The sequence below is a fragment of the Crassostrea angulata genome, chromosome 5 (genome assembly GCF_025612915.1).
Source record: "Crassostrea angulata isolate pt1a10 chromosome 5, ASM2561291v2, whole genome shotgun sequence".
Classification (NCBI taxonomy): domain Eukaryota; kingdom Metazoa; phylum Mollusca; class Bivalvia; order Ostreida; family Ostreidae; genus Magallana; species Magallana angulata.
Window position 1 is genome coordinate 55,980,472 of NC_069115.1, and position 25,657 is coordinate 56,006,128.

The window sequence follows — 25,657 nt, forward strand, 5'->3', positions numbered from 1 at the left end:
TCACAAAGAAAGATAACTCTGCCTATTTCCGGTGGGTTTGAGGATCACATGAGAACGAAGAGGACCAGCTGATCGCTGTAAACAATCGCTATGAAGTGTCACCATTATACAGCTACATGGAAACAGAATCCAGCGGAACATGAATGACAAAGACTTCGACACTGTGCCCGACCAAACGGGGGGTGCGGACGATGTCTATAGATCGCAGCCGCCAGGAAGAGAAGGTGACGCGCCCCGGGGGATGGGCCACGACTCTCAAGGCCAACTCGATTTCTCATTTTCTACCTCTGTTGTACGGGATTTTCCCGAGGGATTGAAAAATAAACATTCTATTAATTCTCCAGATAACAGGAATCATGTTTCAAATGATCATAAAGAGCAGTCTTTTTGTAGAGAAGTGTCTGGTAAAGTTGTCCTTTAGGCTATAGGCTTTTATCTCACAAACCCACTCCATTACAGTATAATTCATATAAGTAGTGAAGACATTTAGTCTGAAACATCCGACGTTTTCCTGGCTCTTTTAACAATTTTGATATTTTACTGGTCAGGATATCAAAATTGTTAAAAAAGATAGGAAAATGTCAGACATATAGGACTATCATATGTTTTGGAGCTGTGTCATTTACCATTAGTAAATCAACATTTGAACTGTCAGTTTACTTCTAATGAGTTTTCTCTTTATATTCAGGCTGTTATGTATGAGCGGCAATTCATATAAATAAAATCATGAAATACTTGAAAGCTAATGTATATGGTCATCATGGTCATATACTATGATAATCTCAGCAAGATTCGTCGAGACTGAAAATTTTTGACAGACTTCTCTTCCCCGTCGAAAGAGGCGTTCGTCAAAAATTTTCAGTCTTGATGAATCTCACTAAGGTTAATACTTTGAATGATAATACAAACAAATATCACAGCTGCAATCCCTACCAGAATGCACATGTCGCACACAAGGGTATATATATCTTGCAGTATTCGTTCCCCAACTGTATAAATCCTCTAGCCATGCATGTAAAATTAAACACATCAGATCGCATAATGCACAATTAAACATTAAACTGCCACTATCCCTTTCAGTGTTTTATGAGAGAATTTTTTATTGAAGAAATACTTTAGGAGTTAATTCTCAGAAAAAAATTATAAAAAACCTCTAATACCTAATCAGTGTATCGATAAAGTTTGATATCAGTGATTTTTAGGCATCTTGTTTTAGAAATTTACATGTTACATTTATTTACAGAAAGAATACACTTGTTACAGGCCACAGTATTCATAGAAGATGCTGCAAGGGTAAGTTTACAGGAAAACATGACTGCAATAATACTCCAGTGTCTGTTACCTCCTTCAATTCCTCCTAGTAGATTTGTTATTATTAGTGGTGTTGTCAATCTGTTTCCTATGATCAGCTCTGAGTGAAAGTGATTTGTTTTACATGTAATATTTGTTATACATGTAATTATAGGGGTTATGTACCTATGTTAGTTTGTTTCTATGATCAGCTCTGTGAATTTTTTAAAAGTGATATTCTTTGGTTTTAGTACAGAGAGATTTGTCATCGAGTGGATAAGCGGGCCCTACAGATCTACCGCATGTATCAATCCAACACCATACAACGGTTCGTATATCTAATCACTACAAATTTTTGTAGTAACTCAGGCAAATATGTATATATTATAAATAACATACAAGTAGCATACAATTTTAATATACCGGTACACTGTACATGAATTTTAACATTCCACCCTCGTGAAAGATCAGCTAAAACATATATTATATGCAAGCAAGACCATGATGCTACATATATGCATTTCTTAAATAGCTATAAACCTTTAAGTTAGAAAATGGAAACAATAATCTGCATTCAGGATTTTTCAGGAACTATTATGTTGACGCCTCTGTAAGAACACTGTACTTCTATTTTTACTCCAGATGCCGCATTGTGTTTATATTTGTGCTTCACATCCTGGCATTCTTTGAATACCCATCCTCCCTGACTCTGTCCTCGGACATTCGTTTCCGTGGCGATGGGGTCAGCATTCCATGTGGGGTCACTGAAGGGATAGAACTGATCTGTCTGTTGTTCTTCGTAATGGATGTCATCATTAAAGTAAGGTTTCAAATTCCACTGAAGGCACTTACATTGAAATTGCATATTCAAACAAAGTAGTCTAACTTTGACCAAATTTGTAAGTTTAAAAGTTCTATTGAAAAAATTGTAGACTTTAGAAGAAGTTCACAATATGTTTAACTTTTTTACAGTATTGGTTGATTGGGTTCGCTCAGTTCCGTAAGAAGAATTGGATGATAGCGACAGTGGTTGTTCTGACATTATCTCTCATAGACTGGTGTGTTAGCATTGGATTCAGGTGTAATGAGGTCAGTATGTTGACCTATTAATTAAAAGAACTGTATTGGTGTCAATGGTCAACTTTAAATTATATATATACATGTACCATGTTGATTAATACGTATATGTGACCAAGATCTAGGGACAAAAGAACAAGTGTGTGAATTTCTGGTAACCCTTGTTGAATGTTTTGTATGAAAAAAAATAAATTTAGACATTTTGAAGGAAACTGAAAAAAAATCAATGTAGTGAATAGTGTCACATTTATTTAGTTATACATACACATGTAATGTTTAAATTAAGTTGTACATGTGTACATTTATGCCTTTTTATGTCCTTAATTCAGGCCACCAGATTCCGTCGTATAATCCGGCCATTCTTCATTATCAACTATTCCAATATTATGAAGAAAACTGTGAAATGTCTGCAGCGGACATTGCCCGAGGTGTTCAGGTATGTCAACCAAGTTTATTTGGCTATATAATTGATCACATTTATCTGCATATGTAAGGGAAAAAGTAATAAAATGAAAACAGTTGTAAAATGTATGATTCTTTTTCTCGAATAATCTCTGTATTCTGAAAATATTTTAGAATTTTTTTTATGAGATACCCGTAGATTTATACATGTATGAGATTAACCAAGTTGTGACTCAAGAGAGATAACTGGTGTTATTGTTTCGTAAATTTTCATTTTAAAGAAATTTTTGCCTAAAATTGCATGTCATGTGTTATCAGCTGAGGTACAAATTTCAGTCGTATAGAATCTTTCATATAAATACATGTATAATGAGAGTCAGAAGGTCAGGAATTTGTAAAAATAAAACCACCCCAAGTAAATTAACCCATCTTGACATGGAATCAGGTATAATGCACCTGCACTTTCTCCCTCCCTCCACCCCCCCCCCCCCCAAAAAAAAAAAAAAACAACAACAACAAAAAACAAACAAATTAACAACCCGAAACAAATAAACAAACATCCAAAAACCCTTTATACATTAATTATTTTCAATTATTAACTTTTCAGTGTGCTGATGCTGCTAGGCTTACATCTGTTTGTGTTTTCTCTGGTTGGAATGCTGCTCTTCCCTAATCCTAAGGTAAATTTATCAAAACAGACAACAATCTGAGCAATCCCTTTTTGTCCGCTGCATTAATGTAGGCTACTTTGATATTTTTTTGTATAAAAAGTGTAGATAAAGGAGTTACTTTATTGCATTATTGATCGTTACTTTTTGCTCTTGATGGTACAGGTAGTTGTAGTAAATTAACATTATCATGATATTAAGGACAATAGTTTACATGTTTATTACAATAAGTAAAATTTTGGGGGAAAAATTATGAAAATGAAATATCCATTGTATAACTTCTGATGCATTATAGTTGGTTCTTACATTTAGCTGTGAAGTCAGCATTACTTTACAATTATTTCTCTCTCTAGCTGTTTGTATTTGTTACAGCCTTATGATACCATGAGTAATGTGACAGATGGCATGTTTGTTGCTCAGTCCAACGTTTCCACACCATCTCCCTCCAACTCCTCAACAGTCGTAAGTTGTTTTTCTAGTTTTTTTTCAACTACCAGTCTGTTACAAGTATGAATGTCATTGAATACTCCAGCCCTGTTTTACTTCGATATACTTGTACATGTTCTTGATTTTCACATGTCTTAACAAATTTTAAAAGTCCATTAAATATTGCCCATGTGATAAATATTTGATGCTGTGATTGTGAAGGGACTAAGACATTTCTCAAGTTTTTCTTACTTCCTCAAGAATCTTAAATACTTTGTTTACTAATACATGTGTATTTAAACTAGTGGAGGGGACAATTGTTCTGCTCTTTGCTTGACTCCTTTACTAGGATTTTTATTTTTATTTTTTAGATAGGGGAGGGAGAAACATATTTCCGGACATTACTGGACTCGTTCATGAATCTCCTGGTTCTTCTAACCACAGCAAATAACCCAGACGGTAGGTTACGTACAGATATATTACCTGTATATACACAACAAACAACCCAGACAGTAGGCTACATACAGATATATTACCTGTATATACACAGCAAACAACCCAGACGTTAGGTAACATACAGATATATTACCTGTATATACACAGCAAACAACCCAGACGGTAGGCTACATACAGATATATTACCTGTATGTACACAGCAAACAACCCAGGTGGTAGGTAACATACAGATATATTACCTGTATATACACAGCAAACAACCCAGACGGTAGGCTACATACAGATATATTACCTGTATACACGGTAGGCTACATACAGATATATTACCTGTATACACACAGCAAACAACCCAGACAGTAGGTAACATACAGATATATTACCTGTATATACACAGCAAACAACCCAGACGGTAGGCTACATACAGATATATTAACTGTATATACACAGCAAACAACCCAGACAGTAGGTAACATACAGATATATTACTTGTATACACACAGCAAACAACCCAGATGGTAGGTTACATACAGATATATTACCTGTATACACGGTAGGCTACATACAGATATATTACCTGTATACACACAGCAAACAACCCAGACGGTAGGTTACATACAGATATATTACCTGTATACACGGGAGGTTACATACAGATATATTACCTGTATACATGGTAGGCTACATACAGATATATTACCCGTATACATGGTAGACTACATACAGATATATTACCTGTATACATGGTAGGCTACATACAGATATATTACCTGTATACACGGTAGGCTACATACAGATATATTACCTGTATACACACAGCAAACAACCCAGACAGTAGGTTACAAACAGATATATTACCTGTATACACACAGCAAACAACCCAGACGGTAGGCTACATACAGATATATTACCTGTATACACACAGCAAACAACCCAGACAGTAGGTTACAAACAGATATATTACCTGTATACACACAGCAAACAACCCAGACGGTAGGCTACATACAGATATATTACCTGTATACACACAGCAAACAACCCAGACAGTAGGTTACAAACAGATATATTACCTGTATACACACAGCAAACAACCCAGACAGTAGGTTACATACAGATATATTACCTGTATATACACAGCAAACAACCCAGACGGTAGGCTACATACAGATATATTACCTGTATACACACAGCAAACAACCCAGACAGTAGGTTACAAACAGATATATTACCTGTTTACACACAGCAAACAACCCAGACAGTAGGTTACAAACAGATATATTACCTGTATACACACAGCAAACAACCCAGACAGTAGGTTACATACAGATATATTACCTGTATACACACAGCAAACAACCCAGACAGTAGGTTACATACAGATATATTACCTGTATATACACAGCAAACAACCCAGACGGTAGGCTACATACAGTTATATTACCTGTATACACACAGCAAACAACCCAGACAGTAGGTTACAAACAGATATATTACCTGTTTACACACAGCAAACAACCCAGACAGTAGGTTACAAACAGATATATTACCTGTATACACACAGCAAACAACCCAGACAGTAGGTTACATACAGATATATTACCTGTATATACACAGCAAACAACCCAGACGGTAGGCTACATACAGATATATTACCTGTATACACACAGCAAACAACCCAGACAGTAGGCTACATACAGATATATTACCTGTATATACACAGCAAACAACCCAGACGGTAGGCTACATACAGATATATTACCTGTATACACACAGCAAACAACCCAGACAGTAGGTTACAAACAGATATATTACCTGTTTACACACAGCAAACAACCCAGACAGTAGGTTACAAACAGATATATTACCTGTATACACACAGCAAACAACCCAGACAGTAGGTTACATACAGATATATTACCTGTATATACACAGCAAACAACCCAGACGGTAGGCTACATACAGATATATTACCTGTATACACACAGCAAACAACCCAGACGGTAGGCTACATACAGATATATTACCTGTATACACACAGCAAACAACCCAGACGGTAGGCTACATACAGATAAATTACCTGTATACACAGTAGGCTACATACGGATATATTACCTGTTTATACACAGCAAACAACCCAGACAGTAGGCTACATACAGATATATTACCTGTATATACACAGCAAACAACCCAGACGGTAGGCTACATACAGATATATTACCTGTATACACACAGCAAACAACCCAGACAGTAGGTTACAAACAGATATATTACCTGTATACACACAGGAAACAACCCAGACAGTAGGTTACGTACAGATATATTACCTGTATATATACACAGCAAACAACCCAGACGGTAGGCTACATACAGATATATTACCTGTATACACACAGCAAACAACCCAGACGGTAGGCTACATACAGATATATTACCTGTTTACACACAGCAAACATTACATACAGATATATTACCTGTATATATACACAGCAAACAACCCAGATGGTAGGTTACATAAAGATATATTACCTGTATATACACAGCAAACAACCCAGACGATAGGTTACATACAGGTAGATTACCTGTATATACACAACAAACAACTTAGACGGTAGGTTTCATACAGATATATTACATGTACCTGTATATACACATATTTACATTTGCAAATATGTTTCCTTATATGAACCTATAGAATAGGGAAAATGTTCAATTCTGTATGAACTTTTTCATGACGTCACAATGATTCTAGCTTGTGCTTATTGCTTGTCGCATGGAAAATTATAAACATAAAATCTCAGTAATTTTAACATTTCTGAATGATTTGTCTTTTTCAAACGTAAATATAAGTAATAAACAGCAATGTTAAAAAGTTCACCGGGAAATGAAGTTGGTTGGTACATGATCAAATCTATTACTGTGAAGCCCGAAGTAACATACAAATATATTACCTGTATATTCATTTAGTATTGTAACATGTCTGTCTATATTTGCTGTTAAGTATAATAAGTCACCAAATAACCCATAACCATGCAAGTCTGGTTAAGATCTCATGTCTATAAAGCCAGCCCCTACTTAATTATTGACCATTTAATTCCACTGGTCTGGCCATTACTCTCTCAGCATGATACTGTCCTATTGATAATAATGATTTGCTTATTTATAAAATTAAGAAAACTCCTACTGGATGCCACAAGAAATGTATGTGTACCCGGTAATTGTGATGGTTGTTTTTCAGTGATTTTTAACAGTTACCATATTTATAAAGTCCTTATACATGTATAAAAGATGACCTCTTCTCTTTACAGTGATGATGCCTGTGTACCAACAAAATAGGTTCTACTCCTTGTATTTCATTGTCTTCCTGTTAATTGGTAAGAAATTTAGTAAAAATAAAATTGAATGATGAAATAAGTAATAAATAGATATCAAATTAATGCCTACTTTTTCATGAAAAAAATGCATGTTTTTGTTTAGTTTAGAATGTAGAATATATTATTTATTTTCCTTTCAATATTTACAAACTGACTGCAGGAGATATGCTGTAATTAGAACATTGATTTAATAAAACTAAAACTTGTGTATGTAAATATGAGCTTCTTCTATATGCCTTTTGGGAAACTGAGGAATTTGTATTATTGCTAGGGTTAAAAAGACAGTTTTTGAAATTACCGGTAGGAAGTATATTAACAGCATTTTTTACCTTTTAGGAAACTATTGTTTCATGAATATGCTCTTAGCAGTTATCTACAATCAGTTCAGAGGATACTTCCAGGTAAATAGTCATACCAGTAATAAATCAGTTACCTGCAATCAGTCATTAAGACTTGTTAAACTGATCGAAGGATAAGAAATAAAAGCAATGAGAATATATTGCTTCAGGGATATAAATGGTTTAGTCTTTGTCCCATTTTCTCACTTTTATTCCTTTAAAAAAAGTCATGGAAATCAAACACTTCTTTTAGTCTCATGGCTTTAAGCCAGGTCTCTTGTAATGCTATGTTGGTTCTTGGTTTACAGACATCAATGCAGTCAGACCTCTTGAGGAGGCGGGTGGGGGTGAGGGCAGCATACGAAGTCCTGAAAGAGACGGACAGGTACTCCAATATCTCACACGCAGGACTCAGGTCAGGGCACATCTCATGTCTCAGCATGATGATCTCAACACATGATTTAAATATACATCTCGGCATGCAGATCTCAACACCTGATCTAAAGATACATCTCAGCACTTCATCTCAGCATACATCTCTGATCTCGCCACTTGATTTAAATAAATGTCTTAGTTTTCAGATGTCAACATTTGATTTAAATGTTTTTCAGATCTCACCACTGTCTCAGCATGCTGATCTCACTTGATCTCAATATAACAGATCAACAGTTGATCTCGCCACATGATCTAAATTAACATCTCAGTATGCTGATCTCACTTGATCTCAATATAACAGATCAACAGTTGATCTCGCCACATGATCTAAATTAACATCTCAGTATGCTGATCTCACTTGGTCTCAATATAACAAATGAACAGTTGATCTCGCCACATGATCTAAATTAACATCTCAATATGCTGATCTCACTTGGTCTCAATATAACAAAACAACAGTTGATCTCACCACATGATCTAAATTAACATCTCAATATGCTGTTCTCACTTGGTCTCAATATAACAAAACAACAGTTGATCTCACAACATGATCTTAATTACATATAACATCTCAGTATTCTGATTTCAATGCATAATCTAAATCAACATCTCAGCATGCTCATCTAACCACTTTGTTTAAATATACATCTCGGCATGCAGATCTCACCACTCGATTTAAATGTACATCTCGGCATGGAAATCTCACTATAAAACACATCATACAGATCCCCCTCAAACTTATGTGTACCAAATTGGTGTATTTTGAACTTGCTTGTAATCTGCAGATTGGTTTGTTTCTCTCTGTGTTGTAGGCATGGTGTATCTCTGTACAATGTCAAGACAGTAATAGAACATGCTGATCTACCTGTCCATGTTAAATCAGCGCTCAGAGAGGTAAGTTCATCCACAAAGAGAAGATTATCTCTCTTACCCAAGTATCTTCTGCATAACTAGAAATTGATATTGAATGTATTTGAAGCCCACCCACAGATCTGTTCATCGTGAGTTACTTGTTGATAAATTCAATGTTTGTACTAACCAATAGAATGACTCTTTGTATTTGCTGCAGGACTTGGACAGGAAGGTGACAATGTCTGACGATTACTTCTCTCTGATGGAGTTCCAGGCGTGCTTTGAAGCCATGGAAACAGATCCACCACAGAAACAGGTACACTATACAAGACTTAGTGTGTGTACATTAACTTTAAATGTTCAAGTTCATGGGGTTTGGTTAAAGTTTTGGAAAATGTCTATTATATTGAACAAAACTTGAATAATGTTATTACATTGTATTAACAGCTAGTTTTACTCGTAATAAGTACTATGTGAATCTATGTATTTTGATTTGTCTTATTTTACTGTTTGATTGTGATTTCAGAAGCCAGAGTTACGCTGGTTCCAGAACGTATGGGTCAGAAGGTTACAGAGATGCGTGGCTCATCGCGTGTTTGGATACTTTGGTAACTTGGTGGCCACCGCAAACGTCATTGTGATCGCTGTATGTCTATTTATCAGTAAAAATTTAACTAACTTGGTCTATAGGTATTGAAATAGCTGTATGTCTTATTAATACCTACATGTAAGTTGACTGTAAAACAACTTCAATGCTTGTTACTTTCATATGTTTTATTAGCAGTTAATTCACCATATTAAATGCCAATAAGATCACCTTTTAACAGTTGATATAATTAGAACATTTTTGTGATAGATGGATTTCTTGTTACAAAATACTTTATTTAAAGTCTTAATCTTGTGTAATGAAAAAAAACCAGTAACTGATTTACTCTTTACAGACAGAACTTTCTTTAGAGTATGATAAAAGCCTTGGAGGAAATACCTCAAACCTCAATGTAAGTAAACCGTATATAGAAGGAAATATTGTACCTTGTATCTCATATTGTCTAAGAAAGAAAATTAAGACAGAAGACAAGCAAATTTTACGTCTTAACTTTTTAATATAGTTCCTCTTGTAAAGGATTGTTGAATGTTTAATCAATCACGAATGAACAGAGGTACCCATCCTGTATATTTACATTTAGAAACTTTTTAAGATGTAATTAAATGCACCTGGTTCTTTTTAAATGTTGACATTTGACCAATAGGATACCTTTCCTGTTACAGATTGTGAATTTTGTTTTTGTGGTTTACTACTTTGTGGAACAAGTGGTCAAGTTTGTGGCGTTTGGGTGGAAGAGATATGTGTACGAATACTGGAACATCTTTGATGGAGTTATAACAGTCATACTGGTGGTGTGTACTGTCATCTATTTACTTTGAAAAATTTCATTATATTTGATATATTATTAAATGAATATTAATATTTCCATGTATTCAAGAATCGACTGACTTTAAAAACTACTTGGTTCTAATCAAGAACTTGTTAAAAAATAGAAACGTGATTTAATTGAGTGTCAGTTTAATTTATTTGCTTCTTAATATTTTTCTGATTGTTATGAAAAACAAGAAAACTTTTTTTCAGATAACTGAATTTTTTGCTGTTGGATATTATGGTTTTCCACTGAGGTAAAATAAAAAGTTGTCCATTGCCAGTGAAAAAATTGAAATTTAGTTCTCACATGAATTCTTGTGAATTTTCCCCTATTTCTATCTTTCCAGTGGCTCAAAACAAGTTCATGATACACCAGTGGTGTGGAACTTTGTACGCATCATCAACATTCTCATCTTGTTCCGACTTCTCCGCATAATACCCAATATAAAGGTCAGAGGACTTTCATAAAGAATTTCTTTGCCCACGTACTTCATTAATTGTAAATATTACACTGTTATGACACTGCGGTAATGTTTGGATAAAAAGTTGATAAAAGTATGTTAAAGTGTACAAAGTATTAAATGATGCATTCTTTATTAGATCATCAAGGAAGCCTCTTTTAAAAATAGAATGTACATTGTACATTTGCAATAATTATTCTTATATTATTATTTTTTTCAGGCAATGACAATAGTGGCTGCTACTTTAGTAGATTTAGTCCGGAATCTAAAGGCATTTGCTGGGATTTTAATAGTTAGTTCTCATATTTACATGTAATGGTTTGGACCTACTATGAATAGATTTTGGTAAAGAGAATTGATAGCTACAAGTACAGTTTAATTATCTACACAGACTACTACAATGGAGCTTATTTTTCTCCTTGTAGGTGATTTATTACTCCTTTGCCATTGTGGGCATAGAAATCTTCCACAACGCAATCACAAATACTCCGTCCAACAGCACAGGGTAAGATTCGGAGACATTTTATCACTGGAAAAATGACCATGTATAACATGTATTGTGCTTGGTTTAATATTTTCATGTTTTGATAAATGGAAAATATAATTTCTTTTCCTCAATTTTAACAGTATAATTTAAGTATTTAACAAAAGGCAACTACTCGTTTGATAGTTACCATAAAGAACTATATATGATAAGAGTTAAGTTTGGCCCCCATAATTCGCCATTTTTTAAGTGTTTCGGATACAATAAAATGTTAATTTATTTTTTAGAAGAGTTGAAATAAAATATATTTTTCATCTATTTATTTGATTTATTTGATTTATTTGCACTCACTGGCAGTATATGACGTCAGAAGTGACGCCATTTCTATAATTCAATCAAAAGCAGCCAAAAATTGACATTTAAATTTCTTATCTCAGGGTTGTCTCTAAAACTTGAAGTAGAAGGGAGAAATAAAAAAGTAGAAGGGGATCTGAAGGTCTAGCTTATAGCTAGATTGTGTTTGAAATGCAATAATAGCCGGGTAATTATGTCACTTTAGGCAGGGAAATTCCCCGCCTCCCGGGTCTTAGAGACAACCCTGTCATCTATTTACGAATGGGAAACATAGAGCGCATGCTTGAAGAAGGAAAATTTTTTTGTCACTTATTAATCTTGGCTAGATACATCTCTGATTAAAATATTTTATTTGTTCAAGAATGCGCTCTATGTTTTCGGAAGGAAAAACTGCTTGAAAACAAGCTGTTTTACGCTAAAAATGCAAAAATGGCAGGAAAAGGTTGTCTTTACAATGTCCTATTTCTAAATTGTGGGCACTTGAACCAAAATTAATATTATGTAAACACATCATATACATATTTGTACTAAGAAAACAAAGAATGATAGTAAAATGATGATGTTCATTTTAGGGGGCCATATTAGGCCCTTATCATATATATATTCCTTTGTAAAACCCAGTATGTGTTGGTGTTTATTCTAGATCTGTATATATACATGTATTTCTGCCTGTAGTGGCTAGATTAACAAAGTAGCTGTGTTTATATTGCTTTGATCAGACTGGTGTTTGAGTGTGGCTCCTATCAGCAGCTAGAGTACTGGGCCAACAACTTTGACGACTTTGCTGTGAGTGTTTAAACAAGTCTTAGACACACAAGTTTTTATCTTCTATGTCATTACACATGTATTTATAAACTATATTGATCTCCTAATTAAAAGAAAAAAAGTTTTATGTAAAGACTTTATATATCAGTAATACAAAATATAGAATTTTTTCTTATTAAATGATAGTGTATAGCTAAATTATCATATAAATTTTAGGTAGATTTCATTTGTACTTTGTTTCATGTACATGTATAGATGACTTTATGATGAGCAAGTTTTTATAATCACTTTGTGGGGTCAGTATGGGTTAAATTGTGAGAAATTGATAACACATACAGGGGTAACCATCTTTTGGGGGAATGCTAGGCAGGTGAAAACTTCATGTATAAGTATTTATTTGTCACATATGTTATCTTTCTCTAAACGTATACAATGAAAAAACTGTGAAATATCATTATGCCAGAAAAAAGTTTTTATTACTACCAGATTCTCAAAAATAAAAAAACTTGTTTGTTGTGGAGGAATGATTGCAGTATTGATAAAATGGAATAACTTTAGAAGGTGTAGAGAGGTTGTTACATGTATATCTGTGTGTTGTTTGTTGTAGGCGGCCCTTGTGGTACTGTGGGACATAATGGTGGTCAACAACTGGAGTGTTTTCTTGAAGGCTTATGCCAAGGTCAAAACAGAGTAAGTACTTGTGCCAAGGTCAAAAGAGAGTAAGTACTTATGCCAAGGTCAAAACAGTGTAAGTTTTTATGCCAAGGTCAAAACAGAGTAAGTACTTATGCCAATGTAAAAAAATGTAAGTTGTTATGTAAAGATCAATACAGAGTAGCGGGGTAAGTTAATATGCCAAGGTCAAAATAGAGTGAGCATGCACATGTAATTAACTAAAATAAGAGTAAGGACTCTGAAAAAAGTCACAAAATTCTAATTAACACTGAAGCTATTGTTTTGGCCGGTGTATATGATAATGATATTCGAGTTTCTATCTCCTGTAGATGGTCCTACTTATACTTCATTATATGGTGGTTGTTTTCGGTTGTCATAGTGATGCAGTTATTCACAGCTCTTATTATTGAGGTAAATTAGTTACTTTTTTTATGTTTATAAATTGCATTATACAGTATACAGTTCAAACACTCGGATTTCTTCCTGCTTTTCATATTAGCTGTTTCAGTAAATTTGTGTCGTGAATATTAGTGATAATTTCCGTTTCCTAGAGATTAAAAGGGTAGGCTATGATCTGTTAAAAAATATTTAAAATGCATTGCCCCCCAAAAAGTATTTACCATATGTATAGCATTCTCACAGATTTAAGGTGGAAATGCTAACAATTTAATGTTACTTAAGATCTTCGAAAACAATCTCTAATTGTAAATGTTTGTGATTTAGAATTTCATAATGAAATGGGATAAGAGTGCCTCCAGAAGAAACAGAGGGAATTCAGACTTTGAGGAATCTCATCACTTTATGTCTGTCCATGATATGTTCAGGTAAACACCAATACACAGATCAGTTTGTAGTTCACATCGTGATATAGAACATTTCATTAAGCAATAATACTGGTGTAAAACATTTGGTACATATACATTTAGTCTTTTTAAAATTATATTCCTATTGCTTGCTAATTATTTTAATCAGACTGAGTGGTTTAGGTGCTCCTTTATAGTTCATTCATTATCCTTTTTTCTCCTAGCTGTGACAACTTTGTCAAAATATACTGGTATTAAAATCTTCTGGTACATGTTTCAGGGAAAGTCTTCATGAGCCGACAGAAGAGGAGATCTTGTTACATATCAGCAATAATCAGTATCTGCAGACAACTTTGTCATAGGGAGGTTATGGACTCGTGATATAGGCTATACATAAGAAGTTTCTTACCTCCTTACAGAAGAGTCGGGCTGTAAAGAGACAAACAAGCTGAAAACAACCTTGTCATAGGGAGGTTAAGGACTAGACTGAAAGAGACTATAAGTCAGAAGGAAGATTAAGGACTGAAGACAGGCTAAATAAGGAGTTTTGTCTACATGTACCTCTTTACAGAAGAGTCGAACTGTAAAGTTTTCTGTTTTAAACATTGTTGACTAATGTTTTTTATCAGCTAAACAAATCCTGAAGCCTTCAGTTGATATTGATTTAATATGTTGTACTTTTTAAAGAGCTGCATTTTGTTTTATCATGTTACACATGCTTTTAGTTATTTAATATTAACAGAGTATATGGAAAAGCATCAGGGCATTATAGAGGGTTGTCGCAACATTAAATTACATGCTCTTGTTGTTCTCAGAGTTATCTGCCCATGTGTCTGTTATCTCTGACGCTCTGACAAATTAGCAATCTATTTGACAAAAAAAAAAAAACTAATTAGATTTTATATTACACATTTATTAATTTCATCACCCCACTACTTGGTGTTTTTTTATACCCCCGCAAACGAAGTTTAGGGGGGTATATTGGTTTCACCCTGTCCGTCTGTCTGTCCGTCCGTCTGTCCGTCTGTCCGTCTGTCTGTAGACGCAACTTTGTCCCCCCTATAGAATTTTTTATTACTGCATGGAACAGTTTGAAAATTTGTACATATGTTGAACACCATCTGAAGATGTGCACCTGCAATTTTTTTTAAGATCAGACAAGATTTAATGATTTTATGACAGTTTTCATTTTCCTTATTCTATATATTGTACACTAATGTTGAAAAGTAAGGGAGGTAATCCTTACAGATTTTATTAATTAATTAATAGAAAACACTCTAAAATATATTTATATAAATACATCCAGATGGAGTTTTTTGTCTTTATGTCTTAATTAATAAAAAAAATTATTTTTTATAAGTATTCTATCAACTGACAATGCAAAGTTTTTGTTTGTCAATGATAAATTCTTAGGAGCTAATAAGAACATCAAAGACAAGTGTGGCTGAATTCATTTGTCCCAAGGGAGCCATTATCTGAGCCATGGTTCAGATGGAGCATGTGTTATGGGGAAATTGATAATCTGTAAAATGGGTGATGGTTTTGGGGCTATTTTAAAACTGTTTCATGTAAACCAAAAGGTCTATCATTATAAGGAAATAAATAATATAATTATTAATAAAGAAGTTAAACTATTTTTAGAGGTTATTTGTCAAGTAAATTGATGAAGTGACCCTATTGGGCATTAATTTAAATGAAATTCAAAATTACTGATATGATTGTAGTGTTTTGGCAATTTTAAAATTGTTTGTAATATTAAATTTTCTTTTTTACATATTTTTACATAGTATGGTAATTATGGTAATGTTTTGGGAGTTTATTAAATTTAACAAGTTCATCAAAGAAAATCATAGTCATATGGGATCAATTTTCTGATATGGAGTTCCATTTTGCCATAGGAGAAAGTGAGGAAAATTTGAAACAACTAATTGCATCTGTCAAGACTCTTATTAGAAAGATATTGAAAGTTTTATCAACAGAAGAGCATTGCTTGGCTACCGGTATTTCTATTCACTGCAAAGGGAGGGGTTATTGTCATTTTGTTGGTTTTTCTTTAAATCAATTAAATTAAAAAAATATATCATCAAATACATACATTTGTAAATGTATTACTGTTATAGATATGTATTTACAGTGAAATTCTGACAATTTTGATTTTAATTTTTCTTTGTTAACTATTTTTTTTTTTTTTTTACATTTCTAGAATTTTTTTTTTGTATGTGTTCCAAACCTTAATTATTATTCAATTCAATTATTTGTCCCATTTGAAATTAGCCTAGCGGGGGTATTAGTCCCATTAGGACAGTTCTAGTTAAAAATTGAACTTTTAACAATACACATTAAAGAGTTTTATAACACAAGAAGTGACACACCCGTATCTCATGAATATATGTATGTTTTTGTTGTACTTTCCGCTGGGATCTTAATGAACAAATTTTGTTTTATTTAATTATACATGTACATGTTCACTTATTTTTTTTTAGCCAGAGGTAATTTTTCAAACTTTTAGTTATTTTGTAATTATAAAAACCAGTTGTTTGAGTTATAAATATACCCAAAATAACATGCCTCAAAAACCAATTTTCATTTCCAAAACATATATGTACTATTAGTATTGTTAGAATGACTGCAATATAAACTGCATTATGTTTTTATTATCTTACATAGTGTATCACGTTCACTGCAGTGATTTAGATGATGATATCTAAGGCATTCCATTAAGCAGTTTTATAGCTTTAATATATCCACATTTGCTTTATTGCTGCTCCTTCCATTAACTGTTTTCTTTTATTTGCAGTCATTTAATCTGTGATATGTTTGTACATGTGGATGTGTAATAAATTGTTTGCTTAATTGGAGTTTTGTCTGCTTTAAATTTTTTTACTGTATCAATTTTTAATGACAGTGAATTGCACGTCGATGATATTGAAAATAATAAGTCAGTAAAATTAAAATTTAATGTATTAATTATGAAATAAGTAATGTGAATGAGTATGTATCAACTGTAATTATGTACTTATGTATTTATCGGTCATAAAATGTGGACTGATAACTACGTTTTCATCACATGGTAACTTCTTCATAAATCAAACTAATACTGGTACAATAAATAAGATTTTGAGCGATTGTATTTCCGCATGTCGATAAATTGACATTTATTTATTTGTTCGCTATTTATAGATTGTTGTCACATTTATTTGCTTTGAAAAGCCGTGTATTTAACGTATAACAGGGGCACATTCAGACGGCGGCGCACCCGTTTTGTACAAAATCCATCGACATACACCCCCCAAACATAAAACCCTGGATCCGCGTGTTTATAGTTTAGCGGTTCACAAAGAAGAGTTTTGTGACATACAAGTACTTTATATATATACTGTAAATGCGAGGAAGTTATTTCGCGTAAAAATCGCGAAAAGCGCATCTTGCGTATTTTAAAGTCTGGCAAGCTTGAAAATCAATATTCTGACGGATGTAAACTTAATGAAACTATGATAAATCATTGGCATTTGCGGTTTTATATTCTCGCGATTTGATGCCAAACGGTGGAATCGCGGAAATAATAACTGGCGTAAAATAAGGAATCTACATTATATGTCTACTACACTCACAACAGTGGTTCTGATAGTGTTTCGTGTGTCATTCCATTAAGCAGCTTAAATACTAAGTATAGAAATAGTGTCACTATTGCTTGTCTTAATATATGAATAATTCATCAAGATCGATTTCATTTATCTGTCATATGACGGTTCATGCAATGCGTATTAAAGTGTTTGTTTATATTTTGACATATTATTCATGGGTGTTTACTAATTATATAATATTAAGATGCATATTATGTTTATAGATGTACATGAATGCTCTATGTTTTCAACCATTATATCAGTACATGTACCGTTAGTGATGGTATGTAGAACTTGATTTCACCGTAGTATACTGTAGGATACCATTTTAGTATTGATTTCATCATCACAGTGTATCGTTTTGAAATGAGGTATCGATCTCTGTGTAAGGAAATGTTTTCGAGTCATTCTGGGAAGTGAAAGATTTGTAATCACAATGGCTTGCTGTTATATGTTATTGTTATACTTTCATGTTAAATACTGAAATCTGATTGGTTAAGACGCAGTTAATAATATTTACTATTACCCTCAGCGTTAGCAACGCACTTGGCAACGGGTAACATTAAAAAATGTTACATGCGCGAAAATTATGCGCGTACGGTTCGGTGTAGAATTCACGTTATTCCTATATAAAAGCAGTAAAATTTTCTTAAGATTTTTAAAAAAGACATTCAGTATAACAAAATAAATAGTGCCTGTTTGGGAGGATAACAGTTGAAATTGACACCCCTCGAAAACCATTGTCAACCTCCGCTTCGCGTCGGTTGACAATGGTTTTCTCGGGGTGTCAATTTCAACTGTTACCCTCCCAAACAGGCACTATTTATATAATAGTACTGAGTCGAGGATTTGATGCCGCTGGAGTGGATAACTTTCTTCAATATGGTTCATTTCGTTTCAAATTTGGCAGGCAATTAGATTCAGGTGTGAGGAATTATCACCCGAAATTTCACCAAGAGCTACAACATTTTATGTAACAATCCATTCAACTTGACATACCCTCGGTCCAATGTCTTTATTTCCACAAATTATAACGTATCAATTCTAGAACGACGTTTTCAGTACTCCAGACGACGGCGCACCTATTTTGTTTACATGCCAACTTAAATCCTTGATCCGTGCATGGTACCTTTTTCATTAAGACGAAGCACCGCCCACACATTGTAAATACCACGTGGCTGACAAAAAACATGAATGAATAAGTTTATGAATGAAATGACATGGTTGGCGAGCCGGGGTTTAACGGAGTGGTGAACGTCCAAACTTTGATTTTGGAGAATTACTATATGAACTAAAATGTCTGAATATTGTTACTTGGCATGTTCAAAAGCTGAAATTTTACTGGCTGAAGGGATTAAGGAGCGCCTATACTCTGGACACTATGACATCATCATTTCATCCGCGACCGATGATTACATTTCATATCAGACTCGGAGAACTCAGATTCTCGACTGTAAAGTGTTTATAGCCATTATAACACCTGAGTTCGTTAAATGTGACATATATTTGTACGAACTTTCACTTGCATTGGATCTGAAGAGAAAAATCATCGTGATACAACATGACACAGTTCAAGAACTTCCCGCGCCATTTCCAAACTTACGATCTGTAAGATGGTGCAAAGAATCAGATTTTTTGGCAGAAAAGGTTTATAAAATTCTTGAGGATCAAAACAGAGGTAAATTCACGTATATACAGATCAATATTAGAACTTGATGTAAAGTGGACATGGGAACAGTCTAGTTCAGTCTGGCTGCGTCGGTGCCCATCCCAATATTTGTTGGGTAGGAACGTAAACAAAGTTTACTTCCTCTAAATTTAGTTTGGAAAATCCTAACTCTGTTGAATGAAGAGAAAGTTACCTTTAAATTTCGGTGATATATGCAGTGTATTACGTTGACATACTCAATTATATATGTTATTATTTTGTTTATTGGATTTGTCATTAATAATAAAATACCAAAACATTTATTCATAATACCTATGATTTTAAAAATAATAAATGGACGAAAAAAAAATGAATCATATTGCGCAATTTTCTCCTAGATACCAATTCATGAATAATGTATATTTAGATGTGTGCACCATTTAACAAGGGATCAAGAGTAATTTGTAGCAGCAGTATGAGCTGTTTTTATAAATAGATGTTATTTTGTAACAAAAATGTCCCCTAAGGTATATTCTGTTTGCTAAATCTTAAAAATTTTACCAAAGCAAGGATGTTCAAAGAATTTTATTTAAATGGTTCTTTGGAATGATTAATCAGCTTTTGTAGCCAGTACCTTCTACCTCTGTTGATTTTAAAAGTATTATAGATAATCAATGAATAAAATTGATCAATCTCAAATTGAGTGTCCGTACTGATACAGGAAACAATTTTTACAGGTTAGTGTGGATTTGGAAATAAACATAATCAAGTTTAGTCCGAAATATCTGACGTTTTTCTGGCCTTTTTAACGATTGATATTTTAAATTTTTTCCTGGCATATATCAAAATCGTCAATCAGGGAAACGTCAGCCATTTCGGACTAATCATAGAAAATATAGACAACCACTGCTAGATCTATTCTCAGTACAAAAGCTACAGAAGCTGATCAATGTATCGAAAGTTTAAATGCATGCTCATTACCATTTTAAATCTGGTTTTATTTTAGAGTTCCTTTTGGAAGACTGCTTTTTTGACAATGACGCCTTAAAACGGTTTATCTGGAAGTTCGAGGAAACGAAAATCGGGGAGCAGCTCTCTCAACACGTAATCCATAATCTATAAATACCTGTTTGCAAATGATGTTACAGATGCCCATGACTTAGGTCATTGTGCTTTAACATGAAATTCTTTGGAAACGTATTCAAATACCGACATATTACAGTATAAAAATATTTTCAATTTGTTTTTAAGATCAATTATTGGTATCTTTGGATATTTTTAAATGGTTATTTAAACATAATGGAATTTTTTGGGGGAAAAGTTTTTTTGGATATCTTTGAACTTTCAGAGATGACACAAAATTTAAAAAAATATGTCAAATAAAACACGTGTAGGATAAACCGGCTTTGTGTATTCACGTTAAGGTGACATCAGGAGAATATGTTTCATCAGAACTTCAACTTCGAGACATTCAAACAACCCTTATCACACTATGTGAGGGCATCAACAAAATTCAAGAAACATCCCAACCTAGGAGAAAGGTCAGCCGACGACAGTTTCCACGTGACATCCGGCGCGTGGCACGGCGTTACCAGGATGTTATAGGTATAGTAGAATTGGGCTCTAAACCATAATTTCTAATGAAATTATTAATCAGTTTTAAAATAGTTCAGTTTTCTTTAGGGTATCAAAACCAAAAAGTACAGAAAAACCTATTAACATTATGTATAACAGTATTGTGAAGGGCAAACAGAAAGAAAATGGGGGATAACAAACAATCTTATTAATTTTCAAAATACACAATAATATAACGGTAACGCTCATTCAGTTGCAGACAAAATATTTATTAAAGTTAGGAGGAAAAAGTACTCTCTTAGTATGTAAAACACCAGGATGTTTGCACTTTTCAGCTTATCCATTAATTCGTCAGTTCGGTCGCTATCTGGATCTGGAGGAGGACGAACTCGATGAAGTAGAACAATTTTCAGAGTATGGAACAAAAGAGGCATTTTGGCAGACGATACGGTTCTGGCTGGAAAAGACAGACTCGTCAGAGCTCACTGTTGGAACAATCATAAAAGCATTGAAGGAATGTGATGTGAATCTCAAAGGTTAGTCACATCATTTGGGCTCAATACAGTCTACACCGGTACATGTACTCTAATCATATTGTTTGTACTTAGGGTATTGCAACAAATGAGAAATGTGTGCAGCTTAGGTGCAAAATTATGTTTCATCCTAAAGGTTGAGTATCAAAACAGCGGCAAATCATAAAATATCAGAACTTCATTTAAATAATTCTTGCTTGTTTTTTTTTTATGAAATTAAATCAGTAGGAATTTTGTTTTAATCTATGATTTTCATGCATACAGGTGACCACTCCACATGTGTAATTGAGTCATGCCTTCGCATTTCTGATTACACAAAAATGAATTCAATACTAATTTTTGATTATCATTTACAGGAAAACAAATGTCCAATGCCCACAGAAAGGTCTTGAAATCAAAGTTAGCCTGTTTAGTTGAAAACATCCAGACCGAACCATTGATTCCTTCGTTAATGTCATGCAATGTTCTCTGTGACGTGACAAAAGCGTACGTTACGGCGCCAAAAACAAGGGATCAGCGGATCAATAGACTTGTCGATGTCCTGATGACCAAAGAGAAGGGGCTCCTTGTTTTCTGTGAAGTCTTACGGACAACAGGATATCAATTTGTAGCTGATGAAATTCTAGGTAAGCAAACGAATGATTAGCTATGTAAATCTCAGAGAGTTAATGCCTCTGCAAAACATTAAGTTTTCTATTTTCTTTTTAAAGCTGGTGTTGAACACGACCCGATTGTGGGGAAACCAGTAGCGGTCCTGCGACCTCGCAGCATGTCGTCTGCAACAGCTTCTGACCCTGAATTATACGTTAAACAAATCATTGACGAACACCGCCTGTCTAAGGCCAGCAGTACCAGTTCAGTGTTCAGCAGACGAGATTCAACGTCATCAACGAAAATCGCCACCATAGCACCCAGTGTAAGCAGCGACCAAAGCGTTGATAATATTGAAACAATCTCAAAAGGCAAAAGTGAAAAAACAAAAACCTCTCGTTCAAAGTATGAAAGAAAAGTAAACAATGATTCCAATGTTGCCAATCAAAAATTTGAAAGGAAAGGAAAAGGGACTTCTTCATTGAACTGTGTCAACGGTTGCTCGTTATCGTAATTTCATCTTATTTCTCCATTTTGTGTTAAAGATATTATCTCCATTATTCATTATTTCTCATTTATTGTACATAAAACAAAACCAAAGCGTTAGTTGGAGACAAAACCGTTCATTATTCTTAAAATGTTTCATTTTCAATATTAAAGAATAAATAGAAAACATTTTTCTTCAGTTTTCAAACCAATCTGTACGTAAAAAATAATTGAACTTCATCCTCTCCACAAAATATGTTTTCAACAAAAGTGAATGACCCATGATTTCGTAAAATACAAATATAATGGCACTTTGTGATAAAACTTTGCAACACCACGACAGTTAGAGGATTCCTTGTTCAAGCCTTGATCAAAAGAATTAATGGGACAGAAGAGTGATATCGATGTAGGTTTCAATGAAAAAATTATTGACGAGGAGAATGCTATAAAAGTTATTCAAATGTATAAAATCAAATTCTTAACCGGCAGCCTGCATTTAAAATTGAAAATGTGGTAACGAACAAAAATACTTTAGAACTGTTACTTGAATGAGATATGTGTCCAATATGTGTTTATAAAGAAGTCTATATATTTTTAAAAAATCGTTTCTTTACATATCGAAGAAAAGGTTTTAATGGTTATATAATTTTATGGATACGTTCAGAGACTAAAAGTACACCCAAATTAAATAAATTAATTTTTATAGCCAGAAGACTGCGACATTCAGAAAGCAATAAGTATTTTGCTTTCTTTTGTAGTTCATGTTTTGACTCACAAGTCATTAAAAATTTTGTTAATCCTAATCCAGCAACTAAACAAAAATTTAAACTGAAAGTGAAATCAGTTACCAGAAGATCGGACCGATATGGATGTGTCACTTGCTTCTGGTGAAAACATCCTTTCTAAAGTTGAGTATGAGAGTGATTACATCCCGAGATAAACATTTTCACTGATTCTTAATTTTGTTTGGCTATTTTGTGCTATGATTTTGGAGAAATTTGAGTAAAATGGAAAGCATCATTGATCGAGTTTTGGGTTATTAATGATACTACAACAACAAAATATTTTTTTAAATAAATGTTTAAAGTTTGGTTTGTAGCGTTTAAATTAGTTTATTATAACGGGCCATATGCTATTCTGAACATTGTACGATATACTAATACTTTGCAATCTTTTTCCCTATTTAATGATAAATGTTCATGTAGTCTTGTCTTGTTTCAATATCTATAAAACAAATTTGAACTGTTAACACATTCAATAAAACCAAGTAATTTAATTCCCCGACTAGGAATATTTCATTTTTTGATATATAAAACGATGTCATTCAAATCAACTCAACTTCCGTAACGAGTGTGCATATCAAGGACTGCGTAAAAGGAAAACCCTTGATGCAGTGAGACCGACAGTGATCATGTGATAAAGGGGATGTCAAGTGTATACTGCATGACACTGGTTGTTACTGCACGTTGTACCATATGGAAGGTTCGAGGAGATTCAAGTGGTATTTCTTTAATAGATAGCCTCCCAGTCATTGTAATGTCAGATTGTTGTTACATGTCTACACAAACATATATTTTAATGATAAAGGAATCGAAGAACTTTTTCAAAATATGTTTGATTGTTGTGTTCATTCAATAAAGTATGAATAAGTACTTTTAATTTTTCAATGATCAATTTCTTTTCCTTCCACTTTTAACGTAGCATATATGATGGCGTGTTTGTTCTGAAGATCTTTGTCTAGGCAATATTGATGTTAAGTCCTATCTGTGCTGATGTTTCTGCCACTGAGATAATTTTTTATTTTTCATTTGGACCTGAGTATGTAGGATAAGTGCCAAGACATCTGCAAAGCCAGGGTCCTCTGTGACCATAACGTTCACTGTATTTCATTCCTCCTGTTTATTGATTTCATAAGTGGCCCTCAGTCTATGTTAAAATCTTAATCTGCAGGTGTCCTATCTTGAGGATTAGGTGGTACTAGCCTTTGTAACAGTTCCGTTTCTTTGTTCTTCTTTACTTTCTAGATGTGTCCTGCCTTGCCTGTCCTGTCTTCACTATGTGGAAAAATGATTCACAGCAATGCGATCGCGTTCAAAGTCTGAAGAAAAAGTATGTTATGTTACAAATTAATCAAATTCGAAAAGGAAAAGAAAAGGGACTTACATCAAAATGTGTCAACCATTCTGCCACTCACTAACCCGAACTCCATGTTCTCACAACATCATTTAAACTTTTTATTTTGTTTTTCATGATATTTGTTTTTATACAAGTTAAAAAGAATGTCCCATCAATAATAGAAAATTATGAAAACAAGAAAAGTTTGAAGGGTTGAATTTTGGCTGCAAAGTGTATTCGAGAGTTGCCGTAGATGCTTTACTTTAACAAGTTATGATATTCAAATGAAAGCTTCTTTATACGAATGTAATTTACAACATAAGATTAAAGCGAGATACAGAGTTCGACATATTTTGTTAAGTAAAAAACAAACTTTTTCCATTTGCCATTTTTACAAATAGTTTGTTGAAAAGAAAATACCATATTTATCTGAAACAGAATCAGATATGGTAATCTCTATTATCTGTCATAGTGTGTTTAATTAATTACTTTTTTAATAAATATAAACTTTTTCCAGTAGACATATATTAAGCTTTTTTTAAAACAATAAAAACACATACAAAGATCTTTGATAAAAAAAATCTAAAACATTGTAAGCAATATATTTTGACAGATCAATGGTATACTTTGAAAATTAACAATCAAAAGTTGAAAAAATAGCTTAATTTCTGACCACGTTCATTCAAACTGCATGTTTATTGTTTAGAGAAATATATTTGTTTAAAATGTTTTTGATTCAATATGAAGATATCCTCATTTCAGAAAAAAAAAACTAGAAGCAACTAGGCAACATTGAGATGGTGACCATCTCAAAC

The 25,657-nt window shown here is 33.5% G+C and overlaps 2 protein-coding genes across 4 annotated transcripts; both read left to right on the forward strand.

The window, feature by feature from the left end:
• The first annotated feature begins 6 nt into the window (after positions 1-6).
• LOC128184734 (two pore channel protein 2-like) lies at positions 7-15,217 on the forward strand. Of its 3 annotated transcripts, none has more exons than XM_052854308.1 (26): positions 7-404; positions 1,244-1,293; positions 1,542-1,618; positions 1,933-2,110; positions 2,263-2,379; positions 2,697-2,803; positions 3,377-3,449; positions 3,810-3,899; positions 4,235-4,322; positions 7,622-7,687; positions 8,024-8,088; positions 8,334-8,440; positions 9,273-9,354; positions 9,530-9,628; positions 9,839-9,958; positions 10,254-10,310; positions 10,582-10,710; positions 10,940-10,983; positions 11,077-11,179; positions 11,411-11,482; positions 11,616-11,695; positions 12,748-12,814; positions 13,401-13,483; positions 13,798-13,879; positions 14,192-14,292; positions 14,552-15,217. In XM_052854308.1, exons 1-26 carry the CDS (start codon positions 140-142, stop codon positions 14,631-14,633), a joined length of 2,484 nt encoding a protein of 827 aa, XP_052710268.1. In that variant the 5' UTR covers positions 7-139; the 3' UTR covers positions 14,634-15,217. The 3 variants fall into 3 exon arrangements, with proteins under 3 accessions (XP_052710268.1, XP_052710269.1, XP_052710270.1); XM_052854309.1 differs by having other exon boundaries at positions 8,334-8,410; XM_052854310.1 differs by having other exon boundaries at positions 8-224.
• A 3,832-nt stretch (positions 15,218-19,049) lies between these two features.
• LOC128186373 (uncharacterized) lies at positions 19,050-24,576 on the forward strand. Its single transcript, XM_052856175.1, has 6 exons — positions 19,050-19,572; positions 20,549-20,646; positions 20,967-21,147; positions 21,453-21,653; positions 22,007-22,276; positions 22,361-24,576. Exons 1-6 carry the CDS (start codon positions 19,191-19,193, stop codon positions 22,753-22,755), a joined length of 1,527 nt encoding a protein of 508 aa, XP_052712135.1. The 5' UTR covers positions 19,050-19,190; the 3' UTR covers positions 22,756-24,576.
• The last annotated feature ends 1,081 nt before the right edge of the window (positions 24,577-25,657 follow it).

Coding starts and splice junctions, on each gene's coding strand:
- LOC128184734 (XM_052854308.1), top strand. CDS start 140: ATGAATGACAAAGACTTCGACACTGTGCCCGACCAAACGGGGGGTGCG. Junction 2,380..2,696: donor TTGGATTCAGGTGTAATGAG/GTCAGTATGTTG, acceptor TCCTTAATTCAG/GCCACCAGATTCCGTCGTAT. Junction 11,483..11,615: donor CATTTGCTGGGATTTTAATA/GTTAGTTCTCAT, acceptor TTCTCCTTGTAG/GTGATTTATTACTCCTTTGC.
- LOC128186373 (XM_052856175.1), top strand. CDS start 19,191: ATGTCTGAATATTGTTACTTGGCATGTTCAAAAGCTGAAATTTTACTG. Junction 21,148..21,452: donor GCGTTACCAGGATGTTATAG/GTATAGTAGAAT, acceptor TGCACTTTTCAG/CTTATCCATTAATTCGTCAG. Junction 22,277..22,360: donor TGTAGCTGATGAAATTCTAG/GTAAGCAAACGA, acceptor TTCTTTTTAAAG/CTGGTGTTGAACACGACCCG.